Source organism: Astatotilapia calliptera, chromosome 17 (assembly GCF_900246225.1).
Source record: "Astatotilapia calliptera chromosome 17, fAstCal1.2, whole genome shotgun sequence".
NCBI lineage: Eukaryota > Metazoa > Chordata > Actinopteri > Cichliformes > Cichlidae > Astatotilapia > Astatotilapia calliptera.
In genome coordinates, this window is record NC_039318.1 from 19491400 (window position 1) to 19508112 (window position 16713).

The 16713-nt window shown below is 40.3% G+C and overlaps 2 protein-coding genes across 5 annotated transcripts in view; one reads left to right on the top strand and one right to left on the bottom strand.

Annotated features, from left to right (window-relative positions):
- Positions 1-6013: 6013 nt before the first annotated feature.
- On the top strand, positions 6014-9855 carry kics2 (KICSTOR subunit 2). The gene is made up of 3 exons (XM_026147999.1): positions 6014-6456; positions 7452-7749; positions 8738-9855. The coding sequence occupies exons 1-3, from the start codon at positions 6228-6230 to the stop codon at positions 9555-9557; spliced, it is 1347 nt and encodes a 448-aa protein (XP_026003784.1). The 5' UTR covers positions 6014-6227; the 3' UTR covers positions 9558-9855.
- A 4494-nt stretch (positions 9856-14349) lies between these two features.
- LOC113009193 (SLIT-ROBO Rho GTPase-activating protein 1-like) overlaps positions 14350-16713 on the bottom strand; it is a 41689-nt gene continuing 39325 nt past the window's right edge. For all 4 annotated transcript variants that reach the window (XM_026147377.1, XM_026147376.1, XM_026147374.1 and 1 more), the window contains exon 23: positions 14350-16151. In XM_026147377.1, coding sequence (XP_026003162.1) covers positions 15690-16151 — 462 coding nt within the window. In that variant the 3' untranslated portion in view covers positions 14350-15689. The remainder of the gene's footprint in view (positions 16152-16713) is intronic.

Sequence of the window (16713 nt, forward strand, 5' to 3'; positions counted from 1 at the left end):
GCCTTTAATCTATGATCCCATGGGAAATACTTCTCTTCCTGACAGCAGAGCACAGAGAGACCTCTGTTCTTGTCTTGCATCACAGCAGAATTTTTTTTATCGGGTGTCTGATGAAAAATCAAAGATTGACACACTTAAGTCAAATCAATTATGTCCTATTGAGAATACAGTTGGAGATTTCACAAGCTTCAAATAACAAGAAGTATCTATCCACCGGTTTGATCATTTTCCCTTCAAATACCCCTGTAGTTACTGTGCGAATTATCATTTTATTGTGTGACGATTCGTGGTTGCTAGAGGATGAATCCTACCCACTCTGGTAATCCTCTGACATGGCCTTAATATTCTGTGAAATCTTCCCAACTCAAACTGATTGAAAGGCTTAAATCTTTCCACATTGTTGATCATGGTTTTCAGATGATGAACGTAGGTACAGCTGAGGTACAGCTGATAAGAAAGGTCAGTTTACCTTCAACTCTTCTGTCCTTATTTTGGTTTATGTGGGGTGATTTACTATTTACCACTACGAATGGAAAGTCAGTCTGAGGCTCAGGGGATATTCACTGTGTCACAGGTATTTGCACATAAATTAAAGTCTAATTATAGTTGACTGTGAAGCTCAGCTCAGCTTTAACTACCACATTGTTGAGATCAGATGTATTTCTGTTCCACTGCATTTGTACAGGCTAATAAAAGTGATTCTGTATCTGCCAGCATTTTAAAAGCTTTTCTGTGTAATGAATGTGGAGCAGTTTGTACACATTACACACTTTTAATACCAGGGTTAGAACAGATTGTGTCTCACACACCTCGATTTTTATAAAACCCCATAAACCATTTATGATGCAGCCTGGTTTTTCTGGAAAGGACCAAAAGATGTGCCAATTATGCTCATTTCTGAGAGGGACAGCATCACCACAGCAGTGATGTAGAATAACTGTTCCATCTTCTTTTTACTAGTAACTAGTTTTTTTCTTTCCAGCATTAAAAACTTAAAAAAAAGTTTCTGCTTTTGCTTGATTACGTGTGATTTTGTTACTTAATATTTTCATTTAAATGTGTGCCTTTTTACTGTATTCTATTTATTTTGATTTTACTTAATTACAATATTGTTATCAAACAGTATATATGACATAATTTCATATCTTTTTACCCCGTGTGTTTAAATGCGTTTAAATAATGTTAAAGTTCTGTATCAAAAAATACCAATCTTGGGATTTTAAAAAAGTATATTATAATTACTCTTTTTTTGTTTTGTTTTGTTTTGTTATAATTACTTAAGTTTCAGCCAGCAGCAGAAATTGAGACTCATCAGACCACAAAACATTTTTTAGTCTTGTATTGCATAGTTTTGGTGAGGCTGTGTGAATTGTAGCCTTTGTTTTCTTTTCTATTTTTAGATGGCAAGAGTGGCACCCAATGTGGTCTTCTGCTGCTTTAGCCTGTGTGCAAAGTTTGAGTTTGCAATGCTCTTCTGCATACCTTAGTTATAACAAGTGGTTATTTGAGTTACTGTTGCTTTTTCTCCCACAGAGCTGCAGTTTACTTCATATTTTCCTCTTTTTTGGACTGTCCTCTGTAAATCCCAGACATGGTTGTGTTAGAAAATCCCACCAGATTAGCAGCTTGTGAAATACTCAGACCAGCCCATCTGGTACCAACAACCACGCCACGTTCAACCCAGTTAAAATAATGTTTTTTTCTCATTCTGATATTCAGCCTGAATGTCTGCAGGTCATCTTGACCACATCTAAATGCATCGAGTTACTGCCACAGGATTGGCTGAATAAATGTTTGTGTTTGTGTTACCAAAGAGTTGAAAAAGTCTACCTAATAAAGTGGCCGTAGAGTGTATATCCAAAACTATAAAGCAAAATGATTTAATGTTTTTAACAAATTACAATAGACTAAATACTCAAAACAAGAATTTGTTTAATTATATCTTCCTCCCACTGATTCACACAGGTGCACAAACCTGCGGATAATTTACAGCTCAAATTTCTTGTAGCCTGGTCTTATGCTCCAATATTAAACCCACACACAGTCATAGTGGTGATTTAATATCAGTAGTTTATTTTGAATACACACCATAAATGTCTATCAGTCAAAAATATTAACTGAGATCAAACTATGAACACACACACACTAGGGGAGAGCTATTGAAGGAAAGAGAGATTATGCCACCTACCGAGCAGCGACGAGCGGAGGAGGATCAGAGGAGATGTGGTTTGTGCGAAACTGAAGCAGCAGTAACTTTTTAAGAGGGGGGCTAGATCCACCCCTGGAGAGAGAGAGAGCCTTAAGAGAGAAAGACCTTATAATATTCTGTATTTCCAAGACTCATGGGAAGTGTAGTTGTTGAAAGGGACTTCAACACCATGACATGATGTTGGAGCTTAGTGAATCCTATGGGCTCAAATTGTGGTCATAAATATTTTGTACTTGTAAATCAAATGTATATTTGTGAGTATTTGAGTTTTGTAACCTTGTAAACCAAAATATGTGAAAATGTTATGCTTGTGCATCTACAGATGAGAATTTCTGTGTGTGTAAAAAAAGATTTGTGTTTGTAAAAGTATTTACACAAGTTACAATTATTTTTGTTAAGGTCTGGTTACAGATATAAAGCAAAAAACTACATGTAAAACTCTGTGCTCGGGTTCCCTGGCTGCATGTGGCTTTCAACTAACACATAGATGCAGAAACATAACATTTTTCAAATATTTTGGTTTACAAGGTTACAAAACTCAGTACACAAATATGCATTTGATTTACAAGTACAAAATATTTATGACCACAATTTGAGCACATATGAATCCCCAAAGACTCTTGGAGCAAATGAATCCTGAGGGAAATCAATGGGCAAGCCAAACTTTAAACCATAGACTGTATATAAAAGATGGGATTAGTCACTGCCAAGCCGCTTTTTTGGTACTGGAAGTGACCCTATTAGGACAGGCCTAAGTTGTTTCTTGCATCAGGCTGTAACCATATTTATGTCTGCTGGGAAGTTGGACACGTTAACATTGGAGTCTATGGCAACTGACTCACTGTTTGAAGCAGCATCAAGTGGCCACTAGAGGAACTACAGGAACTTCATCCCCTTTGATTGGTGCTTAGATTTAGTCAGGGGTGTCCCGCTCCAAGCCTCAAGGGCCAGTGTCCTGCAGGTTTTAGATATCACCCTGTGTCAACACACCTGAATCAAATGATTAGTTCATTACCAGGCCTGTGAAGAACTTCAAGACATGCTGAGGAGGTAATTTAGCCATTGAAATCAGCTGTGTTGGATCAAGAACACAACTAAAACCTGCAGGACATCTGCCCTTGAGGCCTGGAGTTGGACACCCCTGGCTTAAGTGATATTAAGGTTATATATCTTCACCAACACCCCTGATAGCAACATCAATTTTACATTTATTTTTAGTCCTTGCAACATATTTCAGGGCCCGGTTAAAAGCCAACAAGAATGAGGACATATAACAGCAATATATATGAAACAAAAACAAAAACCAATTAATATAAAACATATTCAGAGTGTTATTTAGTACAAAAAAGCACAAAACAGTTCTGTTAAATAACTGTGTCAAAAACATTAACTGTAGATAAAGTATTGGGAGGTTTTCCACAGTTTCAGCCCCACAAAAGATAACTTTAATATGCTTTCAATAATAAAAGTGAAAAATAAGTCTAAACCTGGGATTTGGTTCATTCCTGTTGTTACTTAGAGGGGATACATGATGAAAAATAGTAACGTGTAGGAAAACTGGGAAAAATATTGGCGAAAATATTTTTTTAAGTCAAAGAACAATATAACTTCACTTCTTAAAGTTATGTTGTATTTAATTTACATATTAATTTATATATTTGAACTCCTGGGATTAATAACTCATAATAATTTGTCAGTTTACTTTTGTAAATTTGACCTTTTTTTCTTGGAAATTTGAGTTTAAAAAATCTGGATTTTTATAACAAATTAAAGACAGTGAAAATAAATTAACAATAAAAGCAGGGGTGGATCTAGAAGGGTGGCATGGGGTGGCAAGTGCCACCCTAAAATGATCCCTTGCCACCCCAAGTGCCACCCCAGTTTTGCATATGACAGTGTTGTTTATTCAAATAAGATAGCATTACCAGTTTGAGCGTAGTTACAGTCAACAATGAATATAAATGCTAAAACTGAATATATTGGATAGTGTTCCTCCCCTGCACCATTAACAAATGGTCCAGCCCATAGCAGGACAGCTTTTTTCTTGTTTTCAGTAGCAAGCCATGCTTTTAATTGTGCCAGAGCATATTTTGAACAACACCATGGGAATTTCGGATTTTACACAGGTGGTTGGTTGTTACACTCTGGAAATGGAATGAAGGTGAGTGTTATTAACCCTCTGTGGTCCACAGACACGCTGCACCTCCAAATCACATGACTGATGTAAGCTGACATAGCAACAAGCTGCAGCCACGCTGACTCTCTATTTCAGCCCACATTGAAAGTTCAGACTTTAAAGTTTTTAAATTTTAATTACAGGCCAGTAAATCCAGAGTTATGATAATATATATAAGCCACGCTCTTTACTAAATACTGTCGTCACGTTTTTGTGTGTGCGTGTTTTAAGCGTTTTCTAAGGACAGCACGAAAACAGTAAAGAAAGAGAAAAAAAACCCTATTTCTTTTTGGTGGAAAAATGCACCATGTCGACCAATTAAAAAAAATAAGTCAACATGTGGGATTTGATTGTTTAGGAAGAGGGAAAAGTTTTAGGAGTGACGGTAACGGCAGCGAGACAGAGCAAGGGAGAGAGAGAGAGCTTAGATGTGGGAGATTTGTGAAGTTTAGTGTGGAGTGGATTCTTAGTGTGTTGTGTTGTCTTGTGTAGTTGTTCTGTTGTGTAGTCGTTTTGTTTTGTGTGTCAGTGAGGGCACTAATGAATGTCACAAAGGCACATTTGCAATGTAAACACTGTCACTAAGTAGAAAACCAGCGGAGTGATACACCTCCTGTTGTCAGGCCTGCAGGTTTATCCCTGTGCTGTTCTGTCTTTTGGTGGAGAAACTTTTTTTTTTTACTGGCACACATCATTTGTGGGGCATCTTAGTGCGACACCTGATTGTTCTCTCATTTTAGTTTTAGTAATATTTTTAAATTCTTACACAAAATGAAAAAACAGCAGGTGCATTGGCTGCATTTTTAGATAAATAGTTAAATAGTTTACAAAATGTACAATTATATTATATTTGCATTTCAAGTTGTAAAAATTTACTCAGCATGTCTGTGGGTTTTTTTACAGTAAAAAAATACAACTAGGATTTTAAGTTCTTTGTGTGATTTCAGATCAGTAATACTAATGCCAGTGAAAAACAACTAAATTCAGTTGAGCTGAAAAGATACCAAACAAGACAAGGGGAAAAAAATAAAATGAAACAATCTGAGGGTGAAATACAAACGTAAACTCAAAAGGAGTCAAAAATGGCCGGTTGTATTTCAGACCTCAGTGGGTTAATCCAACAAATCATGAAAATTAGGTTTAAATTTTTGTTCATGACAGCGCAGATTTCTGACAATTTGTGTAATTTAAAGCATCCAACAGTGTGATTGTTTTCTAACAAAAAACAGTGAAACTTAAGTTAGACTTGTGTTTGTAAATGAACCGCCCAATGTTGTGTAGCTTTCTGGATTTTATACTTATTGGGCTACATATTTATTTATTATACAGGCTATACAGTACATAACATCAAAACTCACATGTTTTATGTAACTAAAGTGTGTAATTATGTGGGCTACAGATAATAATTAAGTTATAGACTATATTTATATGAAAAACGTGTATACTTACTGCATTTAAATTAGTTTAACCATATGTAACCACCTACATGTGTGTTTGAAAAAAAAGGCTTTGATTTTGCCACCCCATTTGATTTCTTTGCCACGCTCATGCCACCCTAAGAAAATTTCTCTAGATCCGCCGCTGAATAAAAGACCCCCTCATGAATTGACGTCCGCGGCTTTCCGTAGTGTTTACATCCGGCGTAGTCAATATGGCGTCTTGCACTTGGCCTGTTAGCTTTAAATAGACGTGTTTTAATTTCTTTGTTTCACGTTTATATTTAATGGGTTTCCTGGGATCAGTATGTAAAATTAGCCTTTTAACCACACTATTTATCAGTTGGTGTTTTTTCTTACACACACTTCCCGTTGCTAACAGTTAGCTCGGGGGTATCTGCGAACCATGGAGGTGGAGGAGCTGCGGCCCGTTCCCCGGGAGCGGGCCATCCTGGAGAGCTTCTTCGCCCAGCTCGGCATGTTTTCCTTCGACCGAGCAAAGGACTACGTGGAGCGGGAGAAGGACGGCAGCAGGAGCAGCGGGAGCATCTGGAGCGCGCTGCTGGCCGCTCTGGCTCACCTGGCCGCGGCGGAGAAGGTGTACCACAACATGACGTTCCTGGGACAGAAAATAGGTAGCTTTCTCTGCTGCTGTGGTCCCCTGTATAACTACCACCATAACACGGAGGGTGTGGTGGATTAAAGCAGATAAAATGGAGTATATATGGGGTCTGTGCATGTACTAAGGTAGAATAATTCGTCGATGTGTAATTGATTTCATTGACATTAAATGAAATTAAAATGATTTTTTAAAAAACGCGCAAATCTATGAGGGGAAAAAGTTTCAGGTGAAAATGGCATATTTGTAAGAAAAAAATTCAGGACAATGGAGCATGTTTATAAGTAAACGAAAGTCTAGGAGAAAAAATCTATTTGTAAGAAATGATAGCAAATTTAGGAGAACAATTGCAAATATGAATGTCAGTTCATGATAATAAAATGGCCTGTGGCGCTCATGCTGTGGAAGGAATGTTGGAATTGTGTGGTTCCCCTTAGAGCAAAGGGTCACTGCAATCACTACAAGTCTGTTCTGAGCATTCACCTTTAACCTGTGGTGAAATATTTCATGCGAGTGGTCTCCTTCAGAATGACACCTTCTTTAAAACGTCAAATATGGGAATGTTTTGGGAAATCTGGGTTCAGTCCATAATGGTGATTTCAGGGTTTTTACTCCTTTTTCCTGCTGTGAACATAAACATTTCTAAGTATTTATCTTTTTTTTTTTTTTTTTGCTCCTAATAAACAGCTTTTAAATGTAGTGCTGTGCATGCAGAGTTTTAGGTTTTATAATTTGTTTTATGTCCTCGATGGATGTCCTGCATCACACCTTGCAGAACGTTTGTTCACAACAGCTCCAACTGTTTTTATCGCTGCTTCAGTCAGAATTTTAATCCAGTCTGAGCTGAGACTTATTATGTTTTCATCTTCATTATAAGTAAGCAATGATTTCTTATTGTCCATTATTTGTACTCAATTAAACATTTAAAACTCCAAATTTAATTTCCACCACCAGGTGGTGCTGCAGCACCTAAGTGTTTCTGTAGCTTGACACACACCCCTCTCTCTGCAGGTGGCCAGTCCTTCTTCAGCCGGAAGGACTCCATCCGCACCATCTACACCTCGCTGTACAACGAACTCAGGAAGGTGGTGATGATGGGGCGCCACGGCCAGTTGAACTCCTCCTCTTCCGCCTCCTACCTGGAGGACCTGTTATCGCACCTTTCAGAGCAGCTCTGCCACTTCATCCAGGCCCGCATGGAGATGGCTGACCTGTACGAGAAAATGCACTCACTGGGCAGCCAGAAGAATGTCAACTCTGAGGAGCTGGTCACAGTGCTCGAGGTCGTCCTCCAGAAATACAGCTCCAAGTGTGTATCTGATTACAGATTACTTTTACTGAAGAAAATCTTTTAATTTTGCAATGTAAGAGTTACATGGAACAGTTCGAAACTACTACAACTAACATAGTTGTAGCAACTAAGACTTCCAGACCCAGGTAGTTTGGTCCTTTGATGTTGATTATAAAAAAGCGAGATTAAAAAAACCCCAAACATGTACGGTTAAGTATTTGGACAACGACACAATTTTGACACAGACCAGGTGACTGTGCATAGAAATGTCTGTAATTCCTAAACAGGTAATGCAGTATTTAAATTAAAGTCCTAGAATTAAAGCTGGAAGTCAGCACTTAAATCATTTCTTCATAGTTTAATTTAAAACCTGCTGTGGTGGTGCACACTGGCAAAAATTGTGTCATTATTCAAAAGCTTCTGGACCCAAGTGTAAAAAACAAAGAGCGAGAGAGAAAGGGAGAGAGTGACATATTGAGGTTGTTGAAGGGAAACTTTGAGCTCAGGAATCTGGTGTTTTCCCCAGAGACGTGTCAGCAAAGTGGCGTGCTGCAGCCACAGCAGGAACAGAAAGCGAGTGAGCTGTTGACGGAGCTGCAGCGGAATGCGGCGTGACGCGCCACACGTCAACGGGTCAGCCAGCCATGAACCGGCGAGAAACTGTAACGTGCTTGCTCTCTCTCTCTGCCTTGTCAGCAGATCTGGGGGAGACGTTTGTCTCAGCTGCTTTGAGGTTTCTGCAAATTAGGCCAGAAGAGAAAATAAAGGATTCTGTCTCCTCAGAGAGATTTTATTTTGGCACCCTCAAAACTTCTTCACATTTTGCCTTTGCAGGTCTGTCAGCACTGTTCAGAAGTGATTGTTTCACTGGAGCCTCAGTGTGTGTTTGTTTCAGGCCTGGAAAAGATGAATAATGTCAGACCCAACAGGAGGAATAATGACTGACTGATGGATTGGTTCCTTCTTTACTTCCTCACCTCCTTCTCTTTCTTTTTTGCTCTTCCAGGTTTCACCATCCCATTGTGGGCCGGGTGGAGGAGGGCTTCCAGATGGAGGTGGACGTAGTGACACAGCTGCTGCGCTGCCAAGCCCAGTTGTCCGAGTGGCACTTCCTGCCCGCCCTGCTCAGCCTGCACGGTGCCAACTCCAAGCTCCTCACCTGGGGTCAGCTGTTCCAGCGGCAGAAGGAGACTCGCAAGCACCTGTTCGGAGGTCAGTCCCAGAAGGCAGTGCAGCCTCCGCACCTCTATGTGTGGCTGCAGCGCTTCCAAGCGACACTGCTCGCCAAGTTCAGCTTCTACTTTCACGAAGTTCTGAGCAAGCAGACGGTACCGGCTGACATGAGGGCGCAGACGGCCCGCACCACCCCGGACTACTACGGCAAGATCTCCACCTTCATACGCAAACACGATGCCAGCAATGTGTCGCTTGTGTTTGACAACCGCGGCTCGGAAAGCTTCCAGGGTCACGGCTACCACCACCCGCACTCGTACCGGGAAGCACCGAAGGGCGTGGAGCAGTTCCCCGCTGTGGTGTCACTGCCATCGGGAGAGCGGCCGCTCACACACTGGCCCAACGTCATCATGATGATGGGAGACCGCGCCGCTGAACTCAACACTCTGGACAAAGTGGTGCACTTCTATGATGACAAGGTCCAGAGCACATACTACCTGACGCGGCCGGAGCCGCACTTTACGCTTGTCGTCATCTTTGACGGAAGGAAGTCTGAGAAGGATCTGCACCTCACCGGCTTCTTGCAGGAGATTTCTGGCTCGCTTCGGAACTCCAAGCCTTTCAGCACCCTCAAACCCGGGTCAAAGGGCTGAACTGCACATCGACAAGACGCTAAATTTTTACATGGTCCGGCGTTTTCTGTGGTCCAGCTGGCGCTTTTTGCTGCTTTCTCAGTTTGCCAAAAATGTTCCAGACCAAAGAGATTCTAGGTGCTCTGAATTTATTTGACCTGACCGTGACAGGATGACCACCACAGCACTGCTTGTGCTCAGAGCCTTTTAATTATTTGGCATCATGCGGTTTTAACAGGTTTATGTTTTAATTCGTTATACATTACATTTGTTGTGCTTAATACAGTTTAAATAAAGATTTGAAATGTAAAACAGTAAAGTTTCAATATTTACTTTTTACATATTTTTTTTTTGTATTATTTATTTATTTTTAATATCCTTATTTGTTTTAAACTCTTCTTTGCTGCAGCTGCTTTGGCTCCTCCCCCTGTTTGAACCAACTTTGTTCTGATTGGTTGCCTCTCACAGGACGGGACTGCAGTGCTCAGCTATGTGCTGAGATCACTACAATAAGGATATGTGACATCATTTCGAGACCAGACAGTTTAACCTGTGAAGCTTTTGGCTCACTGCACATAAAGTGATCTCATTATGTGAAACTTTGGCTATGTTTAACAGGAATATCCATCACTGGAACAGAAAGCTCAATATTTTAGAGGAGAATTAAATAAATTTTTTGTGAGTATCGTCTGAGATTAAAAATTAAAGAGTGTTCATTTACTGATGCACATACACCCACTGGCCCTTTTATTAGCCCAGTGCATTTAAGCATTCGAACACATTCAAAACAATCCTCCTGAAGTTCAAGCTAAACATCAGAATAGGGGAGAAATGTGATTTAAGGGACTTTGAACAAAGCCTAAAACTGCCCATCTGCTCTCCTGCACAACCGTCTTTAAAATTTACAAAGAAAGATTTGAAAAGAGAAAATGTTCAGTGAGCGGCAGTTTCTGGCCAAAAATGTCTTGGTGATGTCAGAGGAAAATGGAAGCCAACAGTATCTGAAATAGCCACTCACTGCAACCAAAGTATGCAGAAGAGATTCTCTGAAAGCAAAACCGGTTGAACCTTGCAGCTAAAGGGGAAACCGGGTACCACTCCTGTCAACTAAGAAGAGGAAACTGAAGCCACAGACTCACCAAAAACTCAATTTCTGCTGCAACTTTCAGATGGTGGGCGCACAATTTGGTGTTAACGACATTTGGAGAAATAGTGGAAAAAGAACTATGAAAGGGTTAAATGGCAGCAATTTACTGAACACATCAGGAAGTTTATTGAGTGGGAGAAAACAGCAAAGGAAAGGATAAAATCGATGAGAGGCTTGAATGCTAGTTTAGGTTTATTTATAATATAAATACAACACATTGATACAATCCATTTGGCTATATGAGCTCATCATTAGGAGGCTCAGTTTTCAAATACAGCAACACTAACAGACAAAAACCATTTCCTTTATTATCAAACACATTCAAAGAAACCTCCCTTTGAGTTAAAATGCACCAACATGTTATGATGCTACATGCCAAGTACACAATCCTATACATCAAAGTGCAATGTTCACAATGGGTTAATGCTAGAATTCATAATTCAGAAATCTACTAAACACTTTATGATTATTTCATTCGGAGTGCTGCTGCTCTTCGCTCAGGACATGCGTGAGTGGATTCACAACTTCCAAAAAAGGATTTTAAAAAAAGGCACTTCCACATACACACACACACAGACACACACACACTCACAGATGTGCATCCACAGCCTATCTCAGCACGTCATGTTTCATTTTAATCACCACACTCACAGCCCAGTTGGAGGCCACATTCAGTGTGCTGTTCAAGTGTTTTTGGGCGTTTACACACAAAGCCCCACCCTGTTAGCTTATTGTGAGTTTAAGGTTAACTAGTGACTTCAGTGTAACGAGCAGGTAAACCAGTATTTTGACAAACACACAGATAGTGGCATGCTTTTTGCACTCGTTTTCCCCAACTTCCACTCGCGTGTTCTGGCACTCCTGGCAGGCATGAATTATCTATTATCTAATGCTATTCTAGTACTTCTGCACTTACAAGGGAGCAGAACAAGGGCAGGCAAGCAGAACACACACACACACACACACACACACACACACACACACACACACTTTACAAGGAGTATCAGGGTCACACCGAGGAAAAAAAAATATTACAAGAAATTCTCTTTAATTTTGCAGAACAAAGTCGAAACTTGAGGAATGAAGCTGTAACATCAGAACAGAGTTGAAATAATTTAAGGATCAAAACAAACTACTTGTGTAGGAAAAATCTAGTCAGTTTTGCTAAATGCTGGAAATTATAAAAACTGTGCGGTTAGAAGTTAAGGATTACGGGGACAGGGTTGGTCTTGATTATAATTTCAAAATCCCATTTTAAAACTAAAAATACTGTCAAGAATAAACTCAGCATTTTGCGAACAAACCTAAAGCACTATTTCTGGAATAAAATTGAAACGGAAGCTACTTTCAGCTGTTCCTTTAATCACCACAGTGAGTAGCTCTGCACGTTTGATATGGCAGAAATCTGAAACATTATTTTGAGAATAAATTCAAAATAAAATATCTTTATTAAAGTTGAGATGTTATGCTGAGAAAGTCAAGATTTAAAAGTAAACCTGAAAAACTAAAGCTGAAATACTGTTTTGAGGACAAGTCAGAAATTTCAGAATAAAGTCAATATTCTGAGAATTACATTTTGAGAATAAACTCAAAATAAAGCGTCCATATTAAAGCTGAAACACTATTCTGAGAATAGATTTTTATAGAAGTCAAAATGTAAGCGTACTATTTCCAAAATACATTTGACATACTGTTCTGAGAAGGAATTTGAGATTTTGAGAATAGTCAAAATCTTCCAGAATAAAGTTATTGTTCTGAGAATAATGTTGAAATTCTGAGAATAAACACAATTTCCAGAACTAAGATTTGAGAAGAAAATTTAAATTGAAAATAAAGAGTTGCAACATTGTTATCAGAATAACGTTAACATTTCAAGCCAGAAATGTTGAGAATAAACTAGAAATGGTTATTCTAGAAGAAAGTTGAAATGCTATTCTGAGAATAAATTTTCAGACAAAATGTGAGAGTCAAATTTGGGAATAAAATAAATTAGTGCTGTGAGCGTTAATCTTGTTAAAATGACGTTAACACCATAACTATGGGCTCAAATTGTGGTCATAAATATTTTGTACTTGTAAATCAAATGCGTATTTGTGAACTGAGTTTTGTAACCTTGTAAACCAAAATATGAGAAAATTTTATGTCTGTGCAAATACAGATGAGAATTTACGTGTGTGTAAAAAGGATTTGTGTTTGTAAAATATTTACACAAGTTACACATTTTTTGTTAAGGTCTGGCTACAGATACAAAGCAAAAAGCTAGGTGTAAAACTCTGCGCTCAGGTTCCCTGGCTGTATGTGACTTTCAACTCACACATACAAATTTTCAGCCAATTTTTCTTCCTTTCAGCTGATTGGTCAATGTCATGTCAATCACATATTAGCAATCCAATCAGAGAACAGATGGGTTTGGCTGTTGGAGGGGTGCTTTACGGAGCTTCAGGTCCTGGAAGATTAAATGTTCTTTTACATGCCAGCCCAGCGTTTTCCTTCATCTCCATGAAGGAAAAACAGTCTGTGCGTGTCAGAGTTCGGTGATTTTTGTCTCAAAGGTTTGCGTGCTTATACAGACATCCAGAACCCTTTCAGCAGCGCTCCAGACCTCGGGGGAAAGCAGTGTTGTGGAAATCTTCACTAGTGGGGATAGTCACAAAGCTTTCTTCATTATGAATTAGCGATACATGTTTTTATTGAACATTTGAAGATAAAACAACACAAACTCTTGTAGAGGACATAAACTCAGAGATAGAAACAATAAGGAGCAGGAGCATCTAGTTCACGTAGCGCTGCCGCAAAAACCTAGACAGCTCAGTAGCCAGCGCAACAAATTCTGGATCCTTGGGTCTTAGTTAGCAGTTAGCATTAGCAGCACACGCTGTGAAAGGGCCTTTATGCTGCGCACTGTAACTCACAGCAATGGTCCCGGATCAGCCCTGATTTTTGTGAAACTAATCCTAAAGTAATAATGGTATTTCTAACCATTGATATACCAAAACTTTATCCTTTCAACAGCTACCGAAAGTTAAGGGACCTAGCTTGTATGAGCCTTATGGGATATATAGTGGACTTCAGCACTAAGCAGGAGAGGAACTACCAGACCCCCGTCATCAACGAGTGCCCAGTGGAGAGAGTGGACAGCTTCAAATACCTCGGAGTTCACATCACGCGGGACCTGTCATGGTCCTGTCACATCAACACCGTGGTGAAAAAGGCCCGACAGCGTCTCTACCACCTCAGACGCTTGAGAGACTTCCAACTGCCCTCCAAGGTGCTCAGGAACTTTTACTCGTGCACCATAGAGAGCATCCTGGCGGGAAACATCTTAACCTGGTTCGGGAACAGCACCATGCAGGACAGACGAGCTCTACAGAGGGTTGTGCGGTCAGCTGAGCGCACCATCCGCTCCGAGCTCCCTGACCTGCACTCAATCTACAGCAGGTGCTGGACCAAGGCCAGGAAGATCGCGAAGGACCTCAGCCATCCCAACAACAGACTGATAACACGGAGATTTGCCGTGTTAATGCGGTTATGGCGTTAACATCTAACGCTGACAGCACGAAATTAATGTTTCAAGAATACATCTGAAATACTCTTTTGAGCATACAGTTAAAATCTTCAGGATAAAGCTTAAATTTCAAGTTCGAAATTTAATGTAATTCAGTCCAGCTTTATATTGTAAGGGAAGGACCCCACAATAATCAAATAAACTGAGAATAAACTGGTAATACTAATTTTCAGAGTTAAAGTAGAAATATTGAGAATAAAATGTTGAGAATAAACTCAAACGTTTTCCATAATCAATGGGAAATACTGTTTAGAATAAATAGAAGCTCCTTAGACTACGATGGCCTGACTAAGAACCTTAAAGTTGAGTATCAGAATAAAACTGTCGGTCTACAGAACACCTCACGTAGATTACGTCACACTTACGAAGCATTTTCAGTCACTCTGAAGTTTTTCTCTTATAGCTCACAAACACTTCATCACCTTTCGACTCTATTCCCAAAATTTAAAAAATAAACATAATTTTTTTTCTTAACGTGGCGTTGATGCTCCTTGATACACACTTACAACCACTCACAAACACACAGCAACAAAATCGTACAACCACCCCACCCCCTACCCGTCCCAGAAAAAGCTCTAACCAAACTCCACCACTCACTCCACCACCCTGTTTGAATGAAGCTCCGGTCTGGGCATGAGGTTCCCCCGTCTGAAAACACAAGAAGGCTGTTAAAAAGTTTAGCGAGCTGCCGCCGCGGCTCGCCGAACATTCAATAGATGGCTGAACAGTCGTTAAAATACAGGAAACATTCATTAAGTAGCTGGACGTTGGTTAAATAAGTTTTCTTTCACTGACGACCTCAGGAGGCGTTTTCGTGGTTTTGAGGTGCAAGTGAGCTTAGCAGCTGAACCGAGTGAAAAAATTAAAAAAATAAATTATAAAGTCCTGCAGACGTTGTTGAACCATCGTTTGCCGCGTCCTCTTCCCAATCGAGTCGCTTGTCCTGGATACAGCATCCAATCGTGTTCGTTTCTTTTTTTTCCTTTTTTTTTCTGGCAACAGTCACATCACTTAAACTACAGTTTTACTGGAGCTGAACTACACTCCCCAACTCCCCCCACACCCCCCACGCGTCTCTCTCTCTCTCTCTCTCTCTGATTACGATCTCACACAGGAAGCCCCGCCCACGCTCGTACTTGCATCTCCGCATCAGCAGTTCTTTTAGCTAACCTTTGATAAATGCTTCGATACACGGAGAAAGTAAACCCCTACACACCAAGAGAGTACACACCAACCTGACAACACATAAATATCATGGCATATCATATCATAAGTCATGTCATATATTATATTTTATTACTACATTAAAAGCCTTTTTCGTCTTTCCTACCATTTCTACCCTCATGTTGATTATAAACATTAAGCAGTACCCTGATCTCCTCTTCTGGCCCATTTTTGGCCCGGGTAGGCCTGATTCGGCCTCTTATTGGCCTGGTTTGGCTCACATGGTGCAGGATTTGTCCAGTGGCGGGGGTAGAGGCGGGGTGCTGCTTTTAGGTGGAACCATAGGTTTGGGTCTCAGGGCAGGTGGTCGCAGCGGAGCCCCGATGCGAGCGGCTGCCACCGGCTTGAAGGAACCCAGAGCGTCAGGGGATGGGTTGGCAGGTCTGGGAGGTCCAGATGGAGGTCCAGGAAGTGGACTGATGGGGCTCAGAGGACTCAGGGGGCTTGGGGTGCCTGGGGTACCGGGCGTCCCGGGAGTTCCGGGGGTGCCGGGGGTTCCCGGTGTGCCTGGTGTGCTTGGGGTGCTGTGCGGGCTGGGAGACTCGGAGGAGCAGGTGGTGATGGGGCCGTTCTTTATCTGCTCCAGGGTGTCCAGGACCACGTCGGGGGCCGGACGGCAGCCCTGTCGCTCCAACTGCCTCAACTCCCCCAAAGCCACACTCACGGTCTCCTCGATGTCCTGCAGGCGGAGAGGATGATTGAAGAATAAGTTAACAGTTTTAAATGAATCCATTCACACATCAAGTTAGATTTTGGTTCCTTGGATGATTCTTCAAAAATTAATACATGTATATTTTAGGGGACCTATTATGTTCTTTTCCAGCTCCATCTATTAGTCCTGGAAAGTAGCTTTTCCATATTCAGAGCTTAAAATAATCCTTACTTATCTTATCCTCTCTTAGGCTTGTAAAAGTAATTTAATTTTGACAAATCAGTTAATTCTAATTTAACTTATGATTATTAAAACGAGAAAAATCAAGATGCAGCTGTTATTGTGCTGCAGTAATGTTCTTGTTTCCTTTATCTGCCAAAAAACGTATTCATTCAATTTAGCACAGTTCATTTAAATCAACTTAATTAAAAAGACAATTTATTTGAAAGTTTAATAAATCCACATTTTTCCAGAGTGTGAGTAATCATGGTAAAAGTAATTATCTCAGTATTGGCCAGAGAAAATGACTTTTTACTCTGAAACAAACCATTTTACCTCCTCTCCTTTAAATGTGCTTTTTTCACTATTG

Coding starts and splice junctions, on each gene's coding strand:
- kics2 (XM_026147999.1), top strand. CDS start 6,228: ATGGAGGTGGAGGAGCTGCGGCCCGTTCCCCGGGAGCGGGCCATCCTG. Junction 6,457..7,451: donor GTTCCTGGGACAGAAAATAG/GTAGCTTTCTCT, acceptor CTCTCTCTGCAG/GTGGCCAGTCCTTCTTCAGC. Junction 7,750..8,737: donor CTCCAGAAATACAGCTCCAA/GTGTGTATCTGA, acceptor TTGCTCTTCCAG/GTTTCACCATCCCATTGTGG.